A 19,899-nucleotide genomic window follows, 5' to 3' on the forward strand; every position below is an offset into this window, starting at 1 on the left:
ATGGAAGGTGGCTGTCCTTGAATTTGAGTCAGCCGCACCCATTACATTCCTGAGCTTGAGCTTACTCAGAAGTTGGTGAATCGTTTCAGAAATAGCCTCTAAAGGATAATACCTAGAAACTCTTCACTGATTACCTGGGCTATAAAGAACAGGTATTTATAATTTTAAGCTATTCGTTTTATATTTTAAAATATTCATAATTTCAGGCTTTTCTGACTATGTTCAACAGCCACCTAGGTTTTGCAGTTAGTGTCAGCCAGCAGAGAAGTGAATAAAAAGGAGCAAAATAAGCCATTCTGAGGGTAAAGCAAACAAACAAACAAACAAAAAGCATTCCTAAAAACAAACAGCTCCATGAGGGCACTGAGACTCTTATTGGAAAGTCTGATGATGAGACATTTCCATGCCAAAGATGTTCAGCCAAGCTTTAATGAGTTCAGTGCACCTCAAGCAAAACAGACCAAGTGAGCAAGCTTTCACTAGCAGATGAAATAGGTCTGGGTCATATCGCCATCTGCAAAGTAAGGGAGACATGAGGCTGAGTGAATGACTTGAAAAGATACCTGTCGTGGTTTCAACAGAAAGGGGTTTGGTCCTGTAGCCTTGAATCACACCTTGAAGTGTGATGGTATAAGGTGTATTGGCCTTGAGGCCTGTAATATTCATAAAGTGAAGTCCACCTGGGACTGTGACAGTCCTGGGTTCTTCTGGTTTGTCAGACTCCTGCACCTGAATGATAAAGTTCTCATAGGCCCCGTCAGTTGCTGTCCAGGTGACTTGGAGACCATCCCAGCTAATCTCAGACACTGATAACTTCCCGAGTTCAGGTTCCTCCTCTGAATAAGGACAGAGAGTCAATTAGTTACACAGATTACAGATACTGGAAATGAGGTATAACCTAATGACTGTTCACATTAATGAATTTCATTTGTAATCAATGCCATGGAGCTATATGCCCCTGCACATTTACATTCTCGGCTGCTCCAGAAAACTTGCAAAGTCTCTTCAGAGACTGGGCAATACAGAACATTAAGGAAAGAACCGCCAAAATAGTCATATTAATGCTAAAACAGTGCTTGCAGAAGACAGTTTACAGACCGTCTTACAGCTGCAGATGTTTTGTCAACATTAATTACAACTCCCTATGAGACAAGTAAGTATTACTATAACCGCTTCACTGCAGCTATTAAAAACTCAGTGTTCGTCATTATGAAGTAACTGTGCAAACTGCAAAAATGTCAGTTTTAAGGGTAAGAGGATACTCTGAGCTTATAGTACTTAGGGCTTAGATGTTTATGCTTTTAACTGTGTCCATGAAAGATACTACTTATCCTTTCGAACTATTTCTAATCCAAAACAATAAATAAAGTTTTCCTCTCTGTCTGCATGTTATCAGTTTAATAGATTTGTCTCCTTTATGCTAAATTATTCTGTTCCAAAATCTTCCTGGAGGCAGAGAAATTTAGATTTTTAGAGTTACTGATTTTAATCTACAACTGAAATCTGCATTCACAGAAATCAGGATTCTAATAAGCCATCACAGGTGTAGTTGAGGAACATGGGAACCATCTGAGATAACTCTCTGATGCTGTTAAATTTGAAAGTTTAGGTCATTTTCTCAGTAAGAATAGAAAGCTGTCTGGTACTGAGGGAATACAATTGACTCCTTAAAATCAGCAGTCACATGGGAAAATGCCACAGTACTACCTGTTTTTTTTCCACATAGGAAATCTTGTCATATAATCTATCATTGACCTGTGGGCTAGGATGACTTTCTATTACTTTTCTTATGCGCTTGCACTGCTGACACATAAGCACAGTACTAAGAAGAGAGGCTAACTGAATAAAGGACTGAGCATTTACAACAGAGAGATGATCTATGGAAGGAAACGAATTGGATTTGACAGTTTTAAACTTCAACTTAAAGTTTTACATATATTTGAAGATGGTGCAACTAAAGTGTAGGTAAGGGAGAACTAGGCTCGGTGACATTATTCACAGAAATTTTTTACTTGTGATAACAGTGCTAATTCTGTGACTGCTGCATGACCTAATATAGATAGATGGGGCTGTATTTGCAGGGCTGGCGCTCATGGATCACTCTCAGCTATCATCGTGTGATCTACTCATGCTCAGATACTGCACCTACACATAGTAAATTGCTATGACTCAGGTACATAGAAGTCTTGATCAGCTCTTCTCATCCTATTAGAAAGGATAAAATTATTTACAGAATAACACAAAGATGTTAAAAAGGAAAAGCATGAATCCAGAACTGTGTTGATTAATCAGGAGCAGGAATGAGACACTCCTCAAGGCAAAATTGAACTCCTGTCAAAACAGCACCATTTAGCTGAAAAAGAAAAAGCAGGACAGAAAAGGAATTGGCTGTATCAGAAATGAATGATCTTTCAATGGCAACAGAAACAAATAAAACAAACACATTTCCTTTAAATGAAAATGCAACTAAACCAAAAGTAACAGTATGGCAAAATCTTTCAAGTAAAACGAGGAATGCAGGAATCATCACATCTTAAAAGCAAGTTAGATTTCTCTGAAGAGTGCTCAATTTCATTCTCCTCCAAGATGCAGAGTCCCTTTCCCCCACATTTATCTTCCATGCATGTCTGAAATGGAAGTACACATAACCCCATCATGCTCTATAGAGACTAAGAGATTTTCATATACAATCATGCACCGACTTGGATTTTGGAGAGTTCAAAAAGCCCCATCCATAAATCATCCAACATATATGACAAAACAATGACAATATCATAGCAAACGATATCAAGAGATGATGTTTCTTAACTGAAAAAAAGAGAACAAACCATTGAGAGATAAGATTGCTCTAACCATGTACCACGTGTGCAATAATCTGTATGTTACTGCATAAATACTTTATCTCATATAGTGAATTTGGTTTTAGGTGATAGACTGGCATGGTCACTAGTCTTCAGCTAGGTTCTCCAGTCATGAACTTAACCATTGGTATTTTGATCATTATTGAACTGAGCTCTTTGGCTACAGGCCTGTTTGCTCATCCAAATCATATGTTACGGATAATAGGTGGAAGTGTTCAGAAAGGTATACTCCCAATGTGTTACTGTCTTTTTTTTCTCAGACATCACCACTTTCATGCCAATGCTGCAAACCACAACCTCCTTGCGATCTTTCTTGTGTTTGAACCACAATCCAGATAGATCCCTGTAACATCTTACTATTTTCATTTGCCTTGGAAATAGCAGATGCATCTCGATCTCTCTTTGCATGCAGTTTGAAAAGAGAGAATTGATGCTATGACACTTTAAAAGCTGCATGGGGCATTGTCCATGCTGTATAACTCAAGGCTGGCTCTCATTCCGTAGCAGTAAGTGATTTATTCCGTGCATTAAAAAAAAAAAAAAAAAAAAAAAAAAAAAAAAGAGTCAGAAGAAAGGCATCACTCCCAAAGCCTAGCATTTTTGCAAGGGAACAGTAGTATGAAAATGAAGCTCTGCATTTCAAAGCAGGAGAAGAATATACGGCTAATGAATCCAGAGAAAATACCTGTAGCAGCTAGGGTTTCCAAGGACCAAGAGAGCTGACCTTGAATGCTTCCATGAAGGTTAATCTGGTACTGTGTGCCAGCTGTGAGATTGGTAAATTCTGTTTCTCGCTGGTTTCCCGGCAAAAAGATTTCCTGTGTTTTGTTTAAACTGGACAGGTCTTTCAGAGTGATAAAGAACTGATCAAATACCTCATCTTGTGCTGCCCAAGACAGGGTGAAACTAGTGAAAGTTCTGTGCGTGACATTAAGGTCATGAAGAGCATCAGTGACTTCTGAGATGGCAAGGCCAGTGGGCACCGAAAGCAGAGCATGAGAATCAGTGCTGGGGTTTGTTAAATAACTTAGCTCAGTAGGTGCAGAACTGGTAGGATTAAATGATGTTTCATTGTTTGATTCTCCAGATGTTGTAACTAGATTTGCTAAACAGAGGTAAATTTCAAGTTAGAATTTCCTGATCATAAATCCCAAAAGGTAGTGAGTGATGTCTAACATCTGTTACAAAACAGTTTCTGTGCTTTGCATTAAAGTTCTCTAAGACTAGAGAAAACATACAGGTACTTTTTTTTGGAGACTGAATCCAGGTCATAAGCAAAGGTAGCATCACCAAGCACAACGAGGTTCTCGCATAGAACCAAACTAACTAGCAGACCCAGAGCAACAACCATTATCCATAGCAATCCATTGACACTGACTTTCAACAGAGATATGGGCACATCCTCAGTCAATGTAAACAAGTACACTTTGGCTAACTCTGAGGAACTTTGCTTATTCACATCGGTGAGGATTTGAACCCCAAATCTCTTAAACATGCCTTTTATCTTTACTACAGTAGGTCAGTTATTGCTACTGATACAAACCAGAAGTTGAACACATGCCAAATATTGCAAATGTAGTCAAACCCAGGCTGAGAAGTCAGCCACGTAAGAAGCATGCTAAATCTCTTCCTATCCAAAGAAAAACAGGCTTGGAGCAGTTGTCCATCTGGATACATGCAAAATTTTCAAAAAGAGGGAAGGGACCATAACTAAAAGCCAACAAGACAGAAAGAATGCGAGTGGTCTTTCTTTAAAGAAATCCAAAAGGATGGAAGGGAAAAAGATCAGCCTTTACCATGCTGAATAAGACTATGAACATGCCCTGTAGCACAGTCACATTTTGAAAAATCTGAGAGCTATGGAGATGACAGAGAATGTCTATTTGATCACTGCTGCAAGGCAACAGGCAAGTAATTTTTCTGAGACTTCAATTAGCCATGCAGAATTATTTCCTCATTAGTGGAATACCACACCGTTTCACACCCCAGTGACTGCCTTGCTTTCATGCCCCACTGGCATTCAATTAAGAGACAGCGAGTCATCTACTATTGTCAGTCAGAGCAGCACAAATATGTACTCAGGATTCAGCATCTGTCTCCAAACTGACACATATACCAGAAAAATATTTCCAGAGGAGAAAGATCAATTTAAAACATTTTCAAATAAAAGCAGAAACGTTATCTCGAAAATACACTCTCACGACAAATACACACGTAAAAACATTCTTTTCTGCTCACCTCCAGGAAGGAAAGAAGCCTGCGAGGCATTTAGTGATACATACATACGTGTATATATATATATACACACACACACATATATGTATTTATGTACGTATATGTATGTATGTGTGTGTGTGTGTGTATATATATTTATATATCAGCAATATAAGAGTCCTCCTAAATTACCCCAGTGTGTGATTTAAACCAGACCCAACACATGATACAACCTGAAGACAGCAATGTTGTCACCACACTAGCATATGAGCAATGGTAACTGCTAGCTTAATTCCCTCTTCTTCATTAAGTACACTGTTAGGAATATTATTTGACCATTCCAGGGTCACTGAGTTAATGTATTATCCCCAGGGAACAAAGCAGGAAGACATGCAGCACCTAATCATTAACCTTCTGTGACTCTATCAGCTTCAAATGCATAATCAAAAGCCAAACAGCTCTTTCCTGTTCTGGGAATAGGTAAAAACTACAGCATCAAACAAGTGAGCTGGTAGTTCATCAGCCTTAAGGCTACCTACTTAACATGCATACTAGTAGTTGGGCTTTACCACAGAGTATTTCTGCAGGAGACAGGCATACACGTAGTGTTCAGACCAGTGGAGAGGGAAGGGTTGCAGCACATCACACAGCTTAAGCTTCATGCTTTGGAAACTCCCACCAGGGAACTGCCATGCACCTTGTGTTGGAGACCCAGGAAGAAATATCAAAAAGAACAAGGGAAAAGAAAAATCAGATTGGCCTTAAGGTTCTGCTTTACTGTGGAACCCTGAGAAAACCATAAGAAGCCAATTTTGACTAACATTTCACATTTTCCCTCATTTTACTTGTCCATCTCTAGTGACATTTACCCCAGGTATTTGGTAGTTACAGTATGAGCACATAAAGACTTTGTTTTCTCTAATCTGAATGGGAAACAGAGCACCAGTTCAATGTCATCACCCTAAAATGAGGAACCAACCCCGAACTGGCATTTTAATTCAGCATTTTGCCATTACAAGTGGGTTAAACATACTGTGCCAACTTTAACGACCTCATGGGAGATTCCCATGTACAAACTGTGCCATGAAGCACGTGTAATCCCATGTAGTTACATTATCTCTGATTTTTTTTAGATCTAACTGTGAATACTACTTTGAGGTTTAATGACTAATTCAACAAATGAATTTGTGGAGGAGAAAGAGTGTTCTAGGTCTACACACACACACACACAGATAAACACACGCATACCCCACATTAAGTCAAGATGTGATAGAGGAATATGTGTTTTTTTGTACAAACATACAGTAGATAGAAAAATGAAAATGATATGGATACATGGAAAATAATACTCTGATATTACGGACAGTATCAACTTTCAACGTTTTATTAGATAGAATATTAGCTAGAGAATGGATAAGTGAAAATTTGGAGAGCAATTAATGAACTGTTAGATAAGACGACCAATGAAAACCAAACACTTGAATAAGCAACTAGGGCAAGAGATGGGAAGAAGAGAAAGTCAGAGTTCTAGGAACCCTAGGTGGGTGGATGAGAGCCAGATAGGACAATTCATACTAGTGAGAGAAATGAATAGCAGATGCTAAAGAGCTGAAAGCTATGTAGAAGGGAACTGGATGGACAACAAACATACGCTCTTTTTCAAACTGCAATAATTCTTAATATCATTGTCTTAGTAAAATCTTCAGGCTGAACATGACCTAATTATATCTCTATTGTTGTTGCTGGCCTTTAGAGAAATTCCATTTTAATGCTTCATTGGTATTTTTGCTAAGAAGAATGTTAATGTCGTGCCAGGACATTTCCCTGGTTACTTGGGATGGAGTAAAAAGTATTTTGTATTATTTCTTGCTTCCGTCTCTTGGATTTTGCATTATTTTCCAAGAGAGGCTACCAGCCAGTTTCACTGTGGAGTCTCTCATCAGCTCAAAACTGTAGGCTATGACTGCAGCTCCAGGAAAGAAAGTTATAGAGCCATGGCCTACTGTGATACTTGCACTCTTTTCAGAGTCCTTCATCTAAATAGCTGTCCCCTCTCTCAGCCTGCTGATTAAATTGGGCTTACAGTGCCTTTGCAACTCTGAGCTCTGCAAATGAAAATATTGGGATACACCACAAGCCAGGAATACTACAGTAGCTATCACTAAAAATCCTCAAATTAATGCCTGAGATTCCAGCTACACTTAGCAGAAGAATCAGCTGAAGAAATGGGCAATCTTTACTGGCAAATTCATTTTGCCTATGGTAAGCTCTGTAGTTTCCCATTGAATTGACTCATGTAATCACTCTTCCTAACGTTCCTTTGGGTTTATATAAGAAAGGGTGGCACAATCCAAAACTAGCAGAAGCCAGGAGAGGAAGAGGGAGTGACACACAGCACATACAAGGGTCTTTGGTAAACAGCATAAATCTTAACTACATTTAACAGAGTGGAAAGCTTGCTTCTCCAAGCCATGCTTCTGGTCAGTTCTTTATGCACGACTCATTTCCAGAGGCAAGGCAGCATCACATCCACGATTCATCAGCAGTTGCTGTACAATCTGGGTCCTGCAGCAGAGGAATGCTAGGCTGGCACTTGGTTTCCCTAAGGTTCACTCATTTATCTCCACAAGCCTCTCATGCCTGATACATTGCCATCCCTTCTCCTCCAGGAGCCACATTGTGCTACACAGGCAATGCTCCAGGACCAGAGCAAGGAGGAACAAAGCTGCAGTCTGACTGCTCAGCCTCCCCAGAGCTGGGTTACGTGCTCGCCCTACAGATTAGTTGTCAATCTCATGTAACATTCTCCAGACATGCTGCCAGAAAGATCCTACCAGCTAACAAAACTACTTGTTTTCATTGCATCCTGAAGTTGATCTAAACCAAAAATGCAACATGATGCTGGGTGGGACCTCTAACAAGTAGGTGACACCTAGATACCTTAGTTAATAACAGAAAAAAAGGTACCTGTTGTAGCCACAGCTTCCAGAGAAGGGGAGCGCTGTTCTCCAGCCAATCCATACACCTTGATTTTATAGGAAGTGTTAGCTTGGAGGCCTTCAATCACAGCACCTAAGGATTCTTTGGGCAGGAAGATTTCTGCAGGGGGCACAGCTGCCAGTGACACTTCTTTATACTCCACCACAAAACTACTGTAGACTCCTGCGTTCGCATACCATGAGACACTAAAGCCGTGGTCTGTTACCCTGGAGACCACAAGGTCCCTCAGTGCGTCCTCCTGCTGCCCTGAGGCCTCCGGAGCAGCAAAGCTCCCAGAACCAGAAAGCTCCTCTGGGTCAGGAGTCATTGCCTGCATTAGGGTTAGACTACGCGGAGCTACAAAGAAATAAACAAGCAAACAGCAGTGCGACATAGTCAATCTTTCCTTTTCAACAACATAAACCAACATTTAGCAAACTAAGCACTTTATAGTTGTTACCATCCCTTGAATGCAGAGTCATGGACATCAGAACAAAAAAGCTTTGTTGCTTGAGCTACACTTCTTCCACATGAAAAGACAGAAGCAATAGAAGGCTGCCATCCCACAGTATGGAAGACATCATGACATGCTCTTTGCTAGAGGTTCATGAGCGCTGAAAGTTTTGACCATCTGTATGTGGAAAGTTAACACACATAAAAAGATAACAGGGAGAATGTAAGGGGGTGAGAAGGCATCAACAGACCATCTTCGGTTCTGGGGCTAGAAGCAGCCCTATTCTCAGTGATAGAAAATTCACTATATGGACAAATAAAAACATGTAGGAAGCAAAAGTCCTGACTTTCCTGGATATCTGCAGGCAGGGAAGCCTGACGGAATCATCAAGACACTGGCAAGAACATAAGACCGGATATTGGGAATCTGGAGAAGGAAAAGAAACTCTGAAAGGAAATACTCTCAGCCCTCCTAGAGTACCTGGAATACCTCCTCCGTTCAGTGAGGCAGGACTAAAATGGCAGGACTGTCTCCTTCCTGCACTCACCAAGAGCTCGTCCAGTCCTAACTGTGCTCCTGACATCTTCCACTTCAATCAGTTTCTCTCTCTACCTTGCTGCTCCAAGCACTCTCTCCAGCAGCAAAATGGACCAGAGGTTCCCTACAGCCCTGCAAAAGAGGGTAAAACAACAAGCTTGTTTGTCTTAGCCTGAGGACTTGAGGACCTCCCAAGTACTGGCAACATGGATGAGATGAATTGAGGAAAAGGTAAACTGAAGTGACTTCTTGTCTCATACTCCACGGGCTTAGAGGACACTTCTGCCTCCTGATGCTCATGTGTTTGACCTTCCACTGGAGGAAGGTCACAGACACAGATTATGTCAACTACTGCTGTTGACTCTAAGGACACGCTGCAGGGAATTCTCTGTTTACTGGTCTCTCTGAGCAAAGACTTAAAACAAATACACTGGCCAGATGGACGTATTTTAAAAAGAGAAACACAAGGAAAAAGAAAGCATCTTGTGGGACTTTGGAAGCCGGTGCTGGAAAATCAGACTGTGAAATTCCACAGTATGTTGTTGTTCATGCTATTTCTTCCTTTACACTCACTTTTTGTGAGACTATTTAGTATTCGAACAGGGAAAGAAAGAATAACCTTGAAAAAATTAAAGCTTGCTCACTCCTACCACTTAAACCTCCATCTTCCTTTTGTATGTGCGTGCCTCAGGACTTTCTAAATTCTCCCCACATTGGACACTGGCCTGACTTATGCATCAAACAAGCAATTCAGTGCTGAAGGCTTTCCTTTGTTTACACTACACCATACAACCCTTGTCTGAACTAAATTACCTGACTCTATTAAGCATTCATCGGTACTGCTGGCATGAACATTACTATGGAGTATGAAACTGGTTATGACCAGTTCAATTGTATACAAGTATTAATTTGTAAAATCCACAATTTCTGACATGTGTTTCCCTCACAGGTAGTCCTGGAGGGAAAAGGCTGTAAGTATATGTTATACAATGCAATAAAGACAATAATTCTAACCCCGCTGATTCTGATTTCACTGGCTCTGTTGACAGCAGTTGAGGCTTTGCATCACAGTATTTAGCCTGAAGGCACCTGAAGATTCAGGGCTCACTTATGTTCTATATGAACACATTAACTATATGCAAAAAACTTTGAGTGAAAAATATTCACAGATAATAAAATCTTATTCAACAAGTAACCTATTGATTCTAGTTAAGTAAAGAATAATTTGCACAAATAGAGATGGCTGAAGTGGACCTTTTCTTTGTAGACAAACATAACAGTCATGATATCCAACGGAAATAGTGGCTGTGACCAGATTTAAGACATTAGCTTTCCTCTGCTCTTGGATGAAAAAATTGAAAAAGGAGGAAAGCAGAGCTCTCTTGACTCTGCTGAAGCTCATGGATGGATGAAGGCATACTGTGAAGAGAAGTTGTAAGGCAGGAATAAACCATGTTAAACATATTCTGGTTGTTCTTCTACTTTGTTTTTAGCTGTAGAAAACAACATTAAGTTATAATGCACAAAAAATGCAATCCGTTTAAAACAAAGGATAAGGGCTGCATTTCATGCAGGACAAACGACTGTGTGGTTTACGAGTCTTCCCAAATGGCAGTAAGAAAAATCCCTGACAACATGCAGTTAAATACAGTAATAAGGGAAACACACAGCTCTCCTTGAATAAGCCTATCATGCTAGACAGACAGATCAGGTCTCTATATCAGCTAATGTCTTTGAGCTGTTCCCCAAGTATGACCTACAGAATCAGGTGAAGCTGCGCTTGGGCCAGTCATTGCCCAATGATCTGATGCATGGCACCTATCAAAAGCTGTTACTCACCAGTCAAACCCTTGACAGTTGTAGGTTTGCTTTTGTGTCTCCCCTTTTCCGCAACCAGACTGATGGTGTATTCTGTCCCTGCCTCCAGTCCTCGCAGGATAAAAGAGGTGCTGTCCACAGGGACCTCCACTTCATTCTTTCTTCCAGAGGGACTAACGTAAATGAGGCGGTAACGATCAAACTTAGCCACTGGTCTTCTCCAGCGAAGCAACAAGGTTGTTTCAGTGGGATCACTGACTTCCAAGTCCTTGGGGTTATCAAGATCTACAGGTTAAAAAGACAAAGTTGAAATGTTAAGCAAAGTCTCTGTCCTGCACTGGGACAGTCTTTCAGGCACCTGCAGACAGAGCAGTATTCATACTGTGTGTCTAGTGACAGCTCAAAGTCTCATTTGACTTTCTGTACAAATTTGCCCTGCTTACATTCGCTTTAGCAAGTAGTGCATTCACTTGGGAAAAGAGGGATGTTGAGAGAGAACAATTCGTTTTGAAGGGAAGTCAGGACTACTGCAACAACTGAAGCAGAGCTTTTTGTCAAATTAACCTTTACACCCTAACCACCACTCCTGCCCCAAATCCTCACAACTAGAGGACAGTTGGGGTAAGTAATAACCACCAAGGAGCTCACCTGGAGGCGAATCTCCCAGAGTATACCTTTGGGAAATGTTTTCTCTTTCCCTTCTGGAAAAATGTTTTATTTGTGTCAAGATAAAATGAAGAATCTTCTAAAGTACTTCTTACAGCATTACTTAAAACAGGAAAGAAACACCAGAGTGGCTCCAGCTGACTCGCTGCTTCCTCCAGAGCACAAAGGAGGAACAAGCTACTCACCAGTCCCAGCATTAATGGTAGCAGGAGCACTTTCTCTGTCCTGTCGCACTGCTGTCACTCCAATGCCATATTCAGTTCCAGGCCTCAAACCTAATTGATAAGGAGAAGAGGTGTGAGTCCCTGTCTATGGGAGATGCTGGATGGCATTTTCTTAAACAAGGAAGTCTGAAAGCATGTGAGTGTAGATATATTCTTTTCTGTGTAAGTGGAGACTCAAGGTCTCATTTACCCTCCAGCTGCTCTGAAGTGAATGCATCTTTTTCCATGGACATACTGGAGGATAAGGATTATGGCTGACTAAGATTGCATCCTAGACACTGTGCAAATACATAATCAGAGAGAGATACCACTTGCAAGACCTTGCATTGTAGGTTCTTCAGCTCAGGAAAAGGGTACAGACATCCATATTAAATGGAAAAATTCCAGTTATCTAGCTTTGCAGGCAGGTAAGGTAGCTTGCATGTACACAGAAAAGCTGAAAGCTGGCATCAGTAACTACCATCATTAGCCCATGCAGAAGTGTCTTGAATGCAGAGGTGTGAAACCATCCCCATAAAGTGATATAGGTATCTAAAAATTCAGGGAAGTGGCTAGTGGGATTCAGATCTGCACATGAAAGTGAAATGGTTAGACACCTTTTGTTGTCTAGTCATCCACCTGCAGATGGGCAAATGCACATTACATGTGTTTTAATTTAACTGCTTGTATTCAAAATGTGTAACCTCTGCTTGTAACCTTTTAGATATGATGACCAAAAGGACATTTTTTCACTACATTTTTGTACACTAGGGTGATGACAGCAGCATGACATTATTAACCTCTCAATCCTACCTGTGAGTGTAGCTTTGGTTGTTGCCTGATTGCCTTTTGGCACTGTAATCTCAGCATGGTCTCCACCAGCGATGGGAGCAAATTTAATTCTGTAGTTATCGATATTCGCATGACTGTTCTTCCACTCCAAAGTAATGCTGCTGTCTGTCTGTGACACCCGCTTCAGGTTCTTTGGAGCATCCAAATCTGTAAAAGAAAGAATCATTCTCTTATGATAGTAATTTTTAAAAGATGAGAATGATCAAAAAAAATTGATATTAAGTTTTCTCACATATAATACTTCTGTGTTCAAGTCTTTAACTATATCAAGTAAATTCCTTTTGGCATAAAGTGGAGAGCTCACTAGAACTGTTTGGGGGGAAAAAAAAAGTGGAAGACGTTCAACCTTTACCTCCTGAAATAAAAATAACATTTTTAACTTCAGTATTGTTTTTTCTTACAAAATATAAAGTGCTTGTAGAAATACATATTTGGGTGAAAATCTTCTTTTTCCTTTACAAATAACTCAATTTTCCAATAGAAAAAGACCTCTAATAAAAAAGAATTGACCAACTCCAGAATTTCTGTTCAGCAAAAACCTTCCAATCATAGCTGAAGGGAACTCTAGGTATCAAAAGGAAAGGTGAATATTATATATAAATTCAATGAGATTTCACTGTTCACTCCTATAACAAAATTAAATCTCTATCTGAAGGAACAACTACATTTTGAGATGAAAAGGGAGGTAATTCTCTATGTTCCATTTTCTCAGGTCTATTAATGCATCCAAACTTTGACAACATGCTAAAGGACCCACTTCTTTCATAAAACACTCCCAAGGTCACTAAGGAGAAAAACTAAATTTAGAAAACAAGACAGCAAACATTGCCAGAGCAGAGGAAGGAGAAAGAGCAGTTCTCTGCTAATCTGTTTTGGATTTAGGCAAACAGAAATAATGTTGCTGCTCAGGTTTTAGACGTTGTGGAAGTAGGAACCATGGAAGATGTTTAGCACAGCAAACAGGCAATAACCTAGAGGAACTCTGTTTCCTAGAGTAGAGATTTAGCATAAGATGATCAAAAAGCTAAGTGACCTAAGAGCATAATTTCCATTTTCAAAAGACATTTAGGAACCTGAGAGTTTAAATATTTTGATATGGGACTCCCAATAAAATGGGAATCTCACTCTTAAAGTCACAAAGACACACTGGAAAACCATCTCCATTACATCTCTGTAACAGAGGTGGTTCTGTGTCAATGTTGTAACTATCAACTTAAGTGACATGTTGGAAACAGCATAGAAACACTGGTGGCAATTACGTCACCCTTCTAGAAGCTTGGACTGGTATCCAAGTCTTTTACCTGTGACAAAGACTTCTTTCATGGGATCGCTTTCCATGTCCCCTCGCCGAGAGATGAGCGTCACTTCATACTCTGTGTGTGGCTTCAGGTTTCCGAGAGAATATTGGTTTTCATCTTCGGAGAGGTCAATGGTTGTTCTGTCCCCTGGAACATCCTTGGGGCCATAGGTGAGCTCTATGCCTTCAATTTCAGCCAAAGGTTTGGACCACGTGATCAGAGCTGTGGTATCTGTGACATCTTTTGCCTCAATCTGGCTAGGGGCATCAAGCTCTGTAATGAAGAGAGAAAAATATGATTTTTTTTTAAGCAACCTCGCCAGGAAGATCATACACAGTCAGGTCTTCAAACTGTTGAATCAGAGCAAAAGACGGTGGTTCTTATCAGCTGAAGCTTATTGCCAAATGGAACCAATTCGTCAGAAGCTAATGCATCAAAATTCATTAACATCAGAAGTTGCCAAAGCAAAGACGAGTGGAAACCCTAGAAGGTTCTCCATCTGCACAACAAAACCTCTTTCTCCTAAGTAATTTCTCTGTGGAATCACTGCCAGGATGACAGGAATTCTCGTTCCTGTTGATGTACCTTTTGAACAAGAACCAAGTGCATACTGCTGGCTACAATCTAGATAAAAACAAATTTCCTTTCCTCTGTAGTCAGGTAATTTGGAAAGGAAATAATTTCTCCTTATGTCTTTTTATTAGCAGTTTCAGTGCTTCCTTTTTTGCCTCAGAAAATAGAGTATATAACTTCGCTTTTTCTTTGTTTAAAAATTCCACAGACTACATCAAGTAGCAGTTGTTTTATCAGTTGTGGTACATCAAATACCAGGTTGTTCTTACTTGTGGTTATCACCCTTGACAGTCCGGGTCCTCTGGTATTGTTTTTCACTATATGAAGGGATACATTATACTGTTGCCCTGGTGCCAAACCTGGCTGCATATATGATGTTTCCGGCCTTTTCAAGCTGCTGGTTATATCTCCATTATCCTCCTTTTTCTGTAACACAGAATAATCAGTTAAAATAAATACAAGAAACATAGGGTCCTTCACTTGCACATGGCCTCTATGCAAGAAACATTACTTCCTTACCATATTACGGAAAATCAGCTCCCATCCATCAAATGAAATGTTCAGAGGATCCCACTCCACCTGGACAGATGTTTCTCTGACAGATTTGAATTTCAGACCTTCTGGAGCAGGCAGGTCTGTGACAGAGAAAAAATGAGACAACTACATGAGCAATGATTTCCCACAAATGAGGGCACTGGCATTGGGACATCTTTCCACAACTATAAATATCCACAGTGTAGTGATCTGTATCTGAGATGTTCAGACTCTCTTCACAGCCAGTTATTCTGCCTTTGAAGTGACATTCCTCTGATCCATCTTAGATGCCACCTTAGAGTAAAATTAATTGTGCCCTAAAAACATCTATTTTTTCCCTTTATCTGTAAAGAAGCCTTGTATGGACATGTCAAGTTAGATGAATCCTGCCCCAGGTGTCTAAAAATGACCGCAGTGACAGAATTCAATGGACATCTTTTGAGGTTGAGATATTTAGATACAACTGATATGTACACAGTATAAAGATGATGAACAAGTAGACAGACAGCACAGGGAAAGTAAGATACTGTAAGACACAATGAAGATGAAAAACAAATATAACCTTCATTTTAGTTAAAACATTTAGAATCCAAATGTTTTCATTTGGATCTGTTTTTTTCACATGCTGCTATATTCTTACATTATTTTAGGAAGCATTACCAAGGTTTAAAAAAGTACCTTATTATGAAAAATCTGAAGGTCTTAAATTACAAGAATTCTATGACTGGGAGAGTAGAGGAGCTGAGCGGAAGAACTAGTGCACCGAGCAGAAGAGCTAGTGAACTGTAGTTTTAATGCAGTCTTGAGTATTGGAATAGTATAGAAAATGCAAGTGAAGATGACTGACTTGGTCTAGAAGAAAAGATGAATTGAAAATAAAAAATAAAATAGAAAGAACCCCCCCCCCCCAAAAAAAGGATACAAATAATATACACTACAAACACAGATAAATGGGTGAATACAGGGAACATTAAACTCACATGTTGCTACCCTGGCACTGACTGGAATGCTCTTCTTGTTTTTAAGGATTGCAAAGACACGGATAAAGTATTCCACACCCGGCTCCAGTTCATGAATAGTGGCAGATGTCCGATTTCCTGGCACGGTGAACTGCAGATCTAGGCCACCACTGCTGGTAGGGACATAGGTGACAAGATACTCATTGACTAGATTCTCATGTTTCCATTCCAGATTTACGGTCTTATCTGTTATGTTTGTCACAGTCAGCTCAGTTGGAGGAGACACTGGGAAGGGGAAAACAAAACAAACTTCTAAGAGCTTTTCAAGGCTCAAAAATGAATGACTTACCCAGTTTCACATTTTCCCAGGAGGAGTTCATAAGAATCAGCTAACAAATAGGGAGTGGAGAAGCCAGGTCACACAAATTAGCCAACTGAAGAAAGGAATGTCCAAGTGACGAAGACTACAGACATTTCCAAAAGCCACAGGCCAATTTCTGCTCTCGTTCTCACACACAACCTATAGCTCATTATGTTCTAGCTCCTCCTCCAGTGGCTAACGTGCAAGACTGATGCAGATGACTACTCTAGCAAGCTCCTTAGGGATTCAGTTGTTTAAGTCAACTGCCAGTAACACATGATTTTATAGCTGAAAGTCCTGGGCTTTCCATATACAAAATTGCATGGATTTTCCAAAGTGAAATAAAACACTATTATTTTTCTAAATACTTCCAAGTGAATTACTCCACATTTGCACACGTACAGCACAAAACGTGGCTTGGGAATCTTTCAGCAGGGGAAAATAAAATATGGGAATTTCTTTTCAAGGGTATTCATTATCTTTTATCATGTTCCCACCCTCAAAGTACTCCTTGATTATCCTACAAAGACTTCAGTTCCAAAATTGCTCCTCAGGGATATCCTAAGGAAAACTACTTCCTTTATAGTGTAATGCCTGCCACTATCTAGCTGCCAAAATTTTCTATCAACTTTTCTATAGTGTCAGTGGTACTGGGAAACTAAGTATGTGGCTTTATAACTAGGTTTCCACTCCAGCTGATTCCACAGTTTTACTCCAAGTTTTGTCAAACCCAACAGTATGAGTAAGGAAACCTTTTAAAAAATATGATCAAATTTTGCTTTACCTAGAAAAATCCATCTGATCAGCTGAGAGGTAGCCAAGGCCCCAGTAACCCTGAAAAATTGCACTATAATGCTTGGAACATCTGGTCATCCTATCGTGATGGCTGCCTCGTGCTGATGAGTCAGACAGGACAAGGTTATTTTATGAGTTTACCTTGCCTCCATTACACACTCTGACTCCGCAACGGTTCCAGCTCAGAGATCCACCTTCAAAGCAAAACCACTGAGCCCTTGGAGACTGTTAGTATATATTGTCAGTGCCATGTGTTTAGTTTTCTGCTCCTACAATAGTGATGGTACCTCAGATGAAAATCCCTTTTGTACCAGTCTAGCACTGGAATGGGGACCATAAATTGGCTGTCAGAAACATTTGATACTCAGACTATTTATTCCCTGAAGTTCGTTTTCCACATTACTTCATTCCTGCAGAGCCTTATTTTTCAGTATAAATTCTTTCTATATTCTTTTAGCTAATACTACTGAGAACCTAGTAAGAAGATTCTGCATATATCTCCTTTTCCATAGTCAGAACGCTTTTTTTGTTGCAGTTTTGGAGAGAATCTATCTTCTTAGCCTAAAAAGGTATTAGGAGAAACTGAAAGATAACAGTGACAAATTCCCAACCAGTGCAAGCTGCTACTCCAGTGACAGTATGGTGGGAGCAAGCTTGGAGATAACAAACTGATTGCACTACCATTATCAATTTGCTGGCCATAAAAAGATACCAGCAAGGACTATCCTACATAGCCCTGACAAGTAAGGAAGGCCAAGATCTTGCTCTGGGTGCTCTAACTCCACTGATTTAGTTGTTCTGACTATGATAAAGCGGAACTAAGGTCTAGCTACTTAGAAAGGTTCATAGAGCCTCCTGCACTGCTGGATGAACACAGAGATTACCCAGGGGAAGTGGGTTGAAACGGACATTACAACCTACCATCAGAACAGTCGTCCCCTATGTAACCATCCTCACAGATACACTGTCCCTCGACACAGCGTCCCATGTTGTTGCAGTTGTTGGGGCAGGAGCGTTCACGGCAGTCATCCCCGACAAAGCCTTCCTCACACACACACCGTCCGTCAACACAGCGACCCCGGCCATGGCAGTCGTTGGGGCAGCGCCGCTGGCCACAGTCCTCTCCTGTGAACCCTTCTTCGCACACACACTGCCCGTTGACGCAGCGCCCGCGGTGGTTGCAGCTGTTGGGGCAGGCCAGCTCCCCGCAGTCGTCCCCAGTGAAGCCGTTGTCGCACACGCACTGCCCCTCTACACACCGGCCTCGGTTGTGGCAGTCCTCAGGGCACCGCAGCTCCCCGCAGTCTTCCCCCGTGTACCCCTCGTCGCACACACACTGCCCGTTGACACAGCGCCCATGCTTGTGGCAGTCGTTGGGGCACCGCAGCTCCCCGCAGTCATCCCCGACGAACTGCTCGTCGCACACGCACTGCCCGTTGACGCAGCGCCCGCGGCTGTGGCAGTCAGTGGGGCACCGCAGCTCTCCGCAGTCTTCCCCGATGAACCCCTCGTCACACATGCACTGCCCATTGATGCAGCGCCCGCGGCGGTGGCAGTCGTTGGGGCACCGCAGCTCTCCGCAGTCTTCACCCAGGTAGCCCTCGTGGCACACGCAGCGCCCGCTCACGCAGCGCCCACGGTTGTTGCAGTCTTTTGGGCACCTCTTTTCACTGCAGTCATCCCCCACGAAGCCTTCGTGACAGACACACAGCCCGTTCTCGCAGCGACCGTTGTTGTTGCAATTGTTGGGGCAAGTCAGCTCCCCACAGTCCTCCCCAGTGTAGCCCTGCTCACAGAAGCAGGTCCCGTTGACACAGCGCCCACGGTCGAAGCAATCATTGGGGCAGATGAGCTCGTTGCAGTCTTCACCAGTGTAGCCCTCGTCACAGACGCACTCGTTGTCCACGCAGCGCCCACGGTTGTTGCAGTTGTTGAGACAGAGAGGCTCACTGCAGTCCTTGCCGGTGAAGCCCTCGTTGCACACGCACTGCCCGCTCACACACTTCCCATGCACGCTGCACCCCTCGGGGCAGAGCTCCTCGCTGCAGTCTGCTCCCGTGTACCCCTCAAAGCACACACAAACCCCATCGACGCACTTGCCTTGGTCGTTACAGTCTGATGGGCAGGTGGCCTGGCCACAGTCCTCACCAGTGAAGCCTTCTACACAGATGCACTTGCCATGGACGCAGCGGCCTCTGTTTGAGCAGTTGCGTGGGCAGTTGGGTTCAGAGCAGTTGGGGCCTTTCCAGCCAGGCTCACAAATGCAGCCACAGATCTCAGTGCTGTAGTTTCCATGTCCACCACAATAGGGTGTTGTGTCCAGGCGACCTGTACCAATGCATCAGAAAACCTGTTACCCTCATTGGCTCTGGGTTGTGCCAGACCAGTGCAACATAAATGCTCCATCTCCACCATGCCGCATGGGGCAATTAGATGGATTAATTCCTTTGCTGAACAGCAAGGACAGCTAGCCACAGGTCATGGTGCCTGTTGTTACATCTTCCCTCTGGAGAATAAAAATGACCATGGTGGCAGAAATGTGCCCATGACAACCGGGCACAATGCCTCTTTCAGCCCAGGGGCTTGGAGGTATATTCAAAAGTTTTACAAAGATATTTACAAATCTGGTGCTGTGCTGTACCACCAGTGCTCAGAAGATAACTCCTTGCACTTAACCTCCCTGCTCCTACTGCCATGCCCAAACAAGTCCCAAAGCACTTTGGGAAAAATTATACAGTGAGAAACTATAGCAAACAGGATAACATTTCTGAAGCAATCAGGAGATATTCAGCCTT

At 41.8% G+C, this 19,899-nt stretch overlaps 1 protein-coding gene across 3 annotated transcripts in view; it reads right to left on the minus strand.

Moving 5' to 3' along the window:
* Nucleotides 1–19,899, minus strand: part of TNC (tenascin C) — a 73,602-nt gene that overhangs the window by 27,151 nt on the left and 26,552 nt on the right. Inside the window, exons 3-13 of one of the 3 annotated variants that reach the window (XM_062590672.1) lie at nt 18,026–19,432; nt 15,970–16,233; nt 14,975–15,090; nt 14,725–14,881; nt 13,886–14,155; nt 12,546–12,731; nt 11,715–11,804; nt 10,885–11,148; nt 8,043–8,411; nt 3,547–3,966; nt 564–836 (exon numbers count right to left, since the gene is read on the minus strand). In XM_062590672.1, coding sequence (XP_062446656.1) covers nt 564–836; nt 3,547–3,966; nt 8,043–8,411; nt 10,885–11,148; nt 11,715–11,804; nt 12,546–12,731; nt 13,886–14,155; nt 14,725–14,881; nt 14,975–15,090; nt 15,970–16,233; nt 18,026–19,432 — 3,816 coding nt within the window. The remainder of the gene's footprint in view (nt 1–563; nt 837–3,546; nt 3,967–8,042; nt 8,412–10,884; nt 11,149–11,714; nt 11,805–12,545; nt 12,732–13,885; nt 14,156–14,724; nt 14,882–14,974; nt 15,091–15,969; nt 16,234–18,025; nt 19,433–19,899) is intronic. The other 2 variants (XM_062590670.1, XM_062590671.1) reach the window with 2 other exon arrangements.

Source organism: Rhea pennata, chromosome 18 (assembly GCF_028389875.1).
Source record: "Rhea pennata isolate bPtePen1 chromosome 18, bPtePen1.pri, whole genome shotgun sequence".
Lineage (NCBI taxonomy): Eukaryota > Metazoa > Chordata > Aves > Rheiformes > Rheidae > Rhea > Rhea pennata.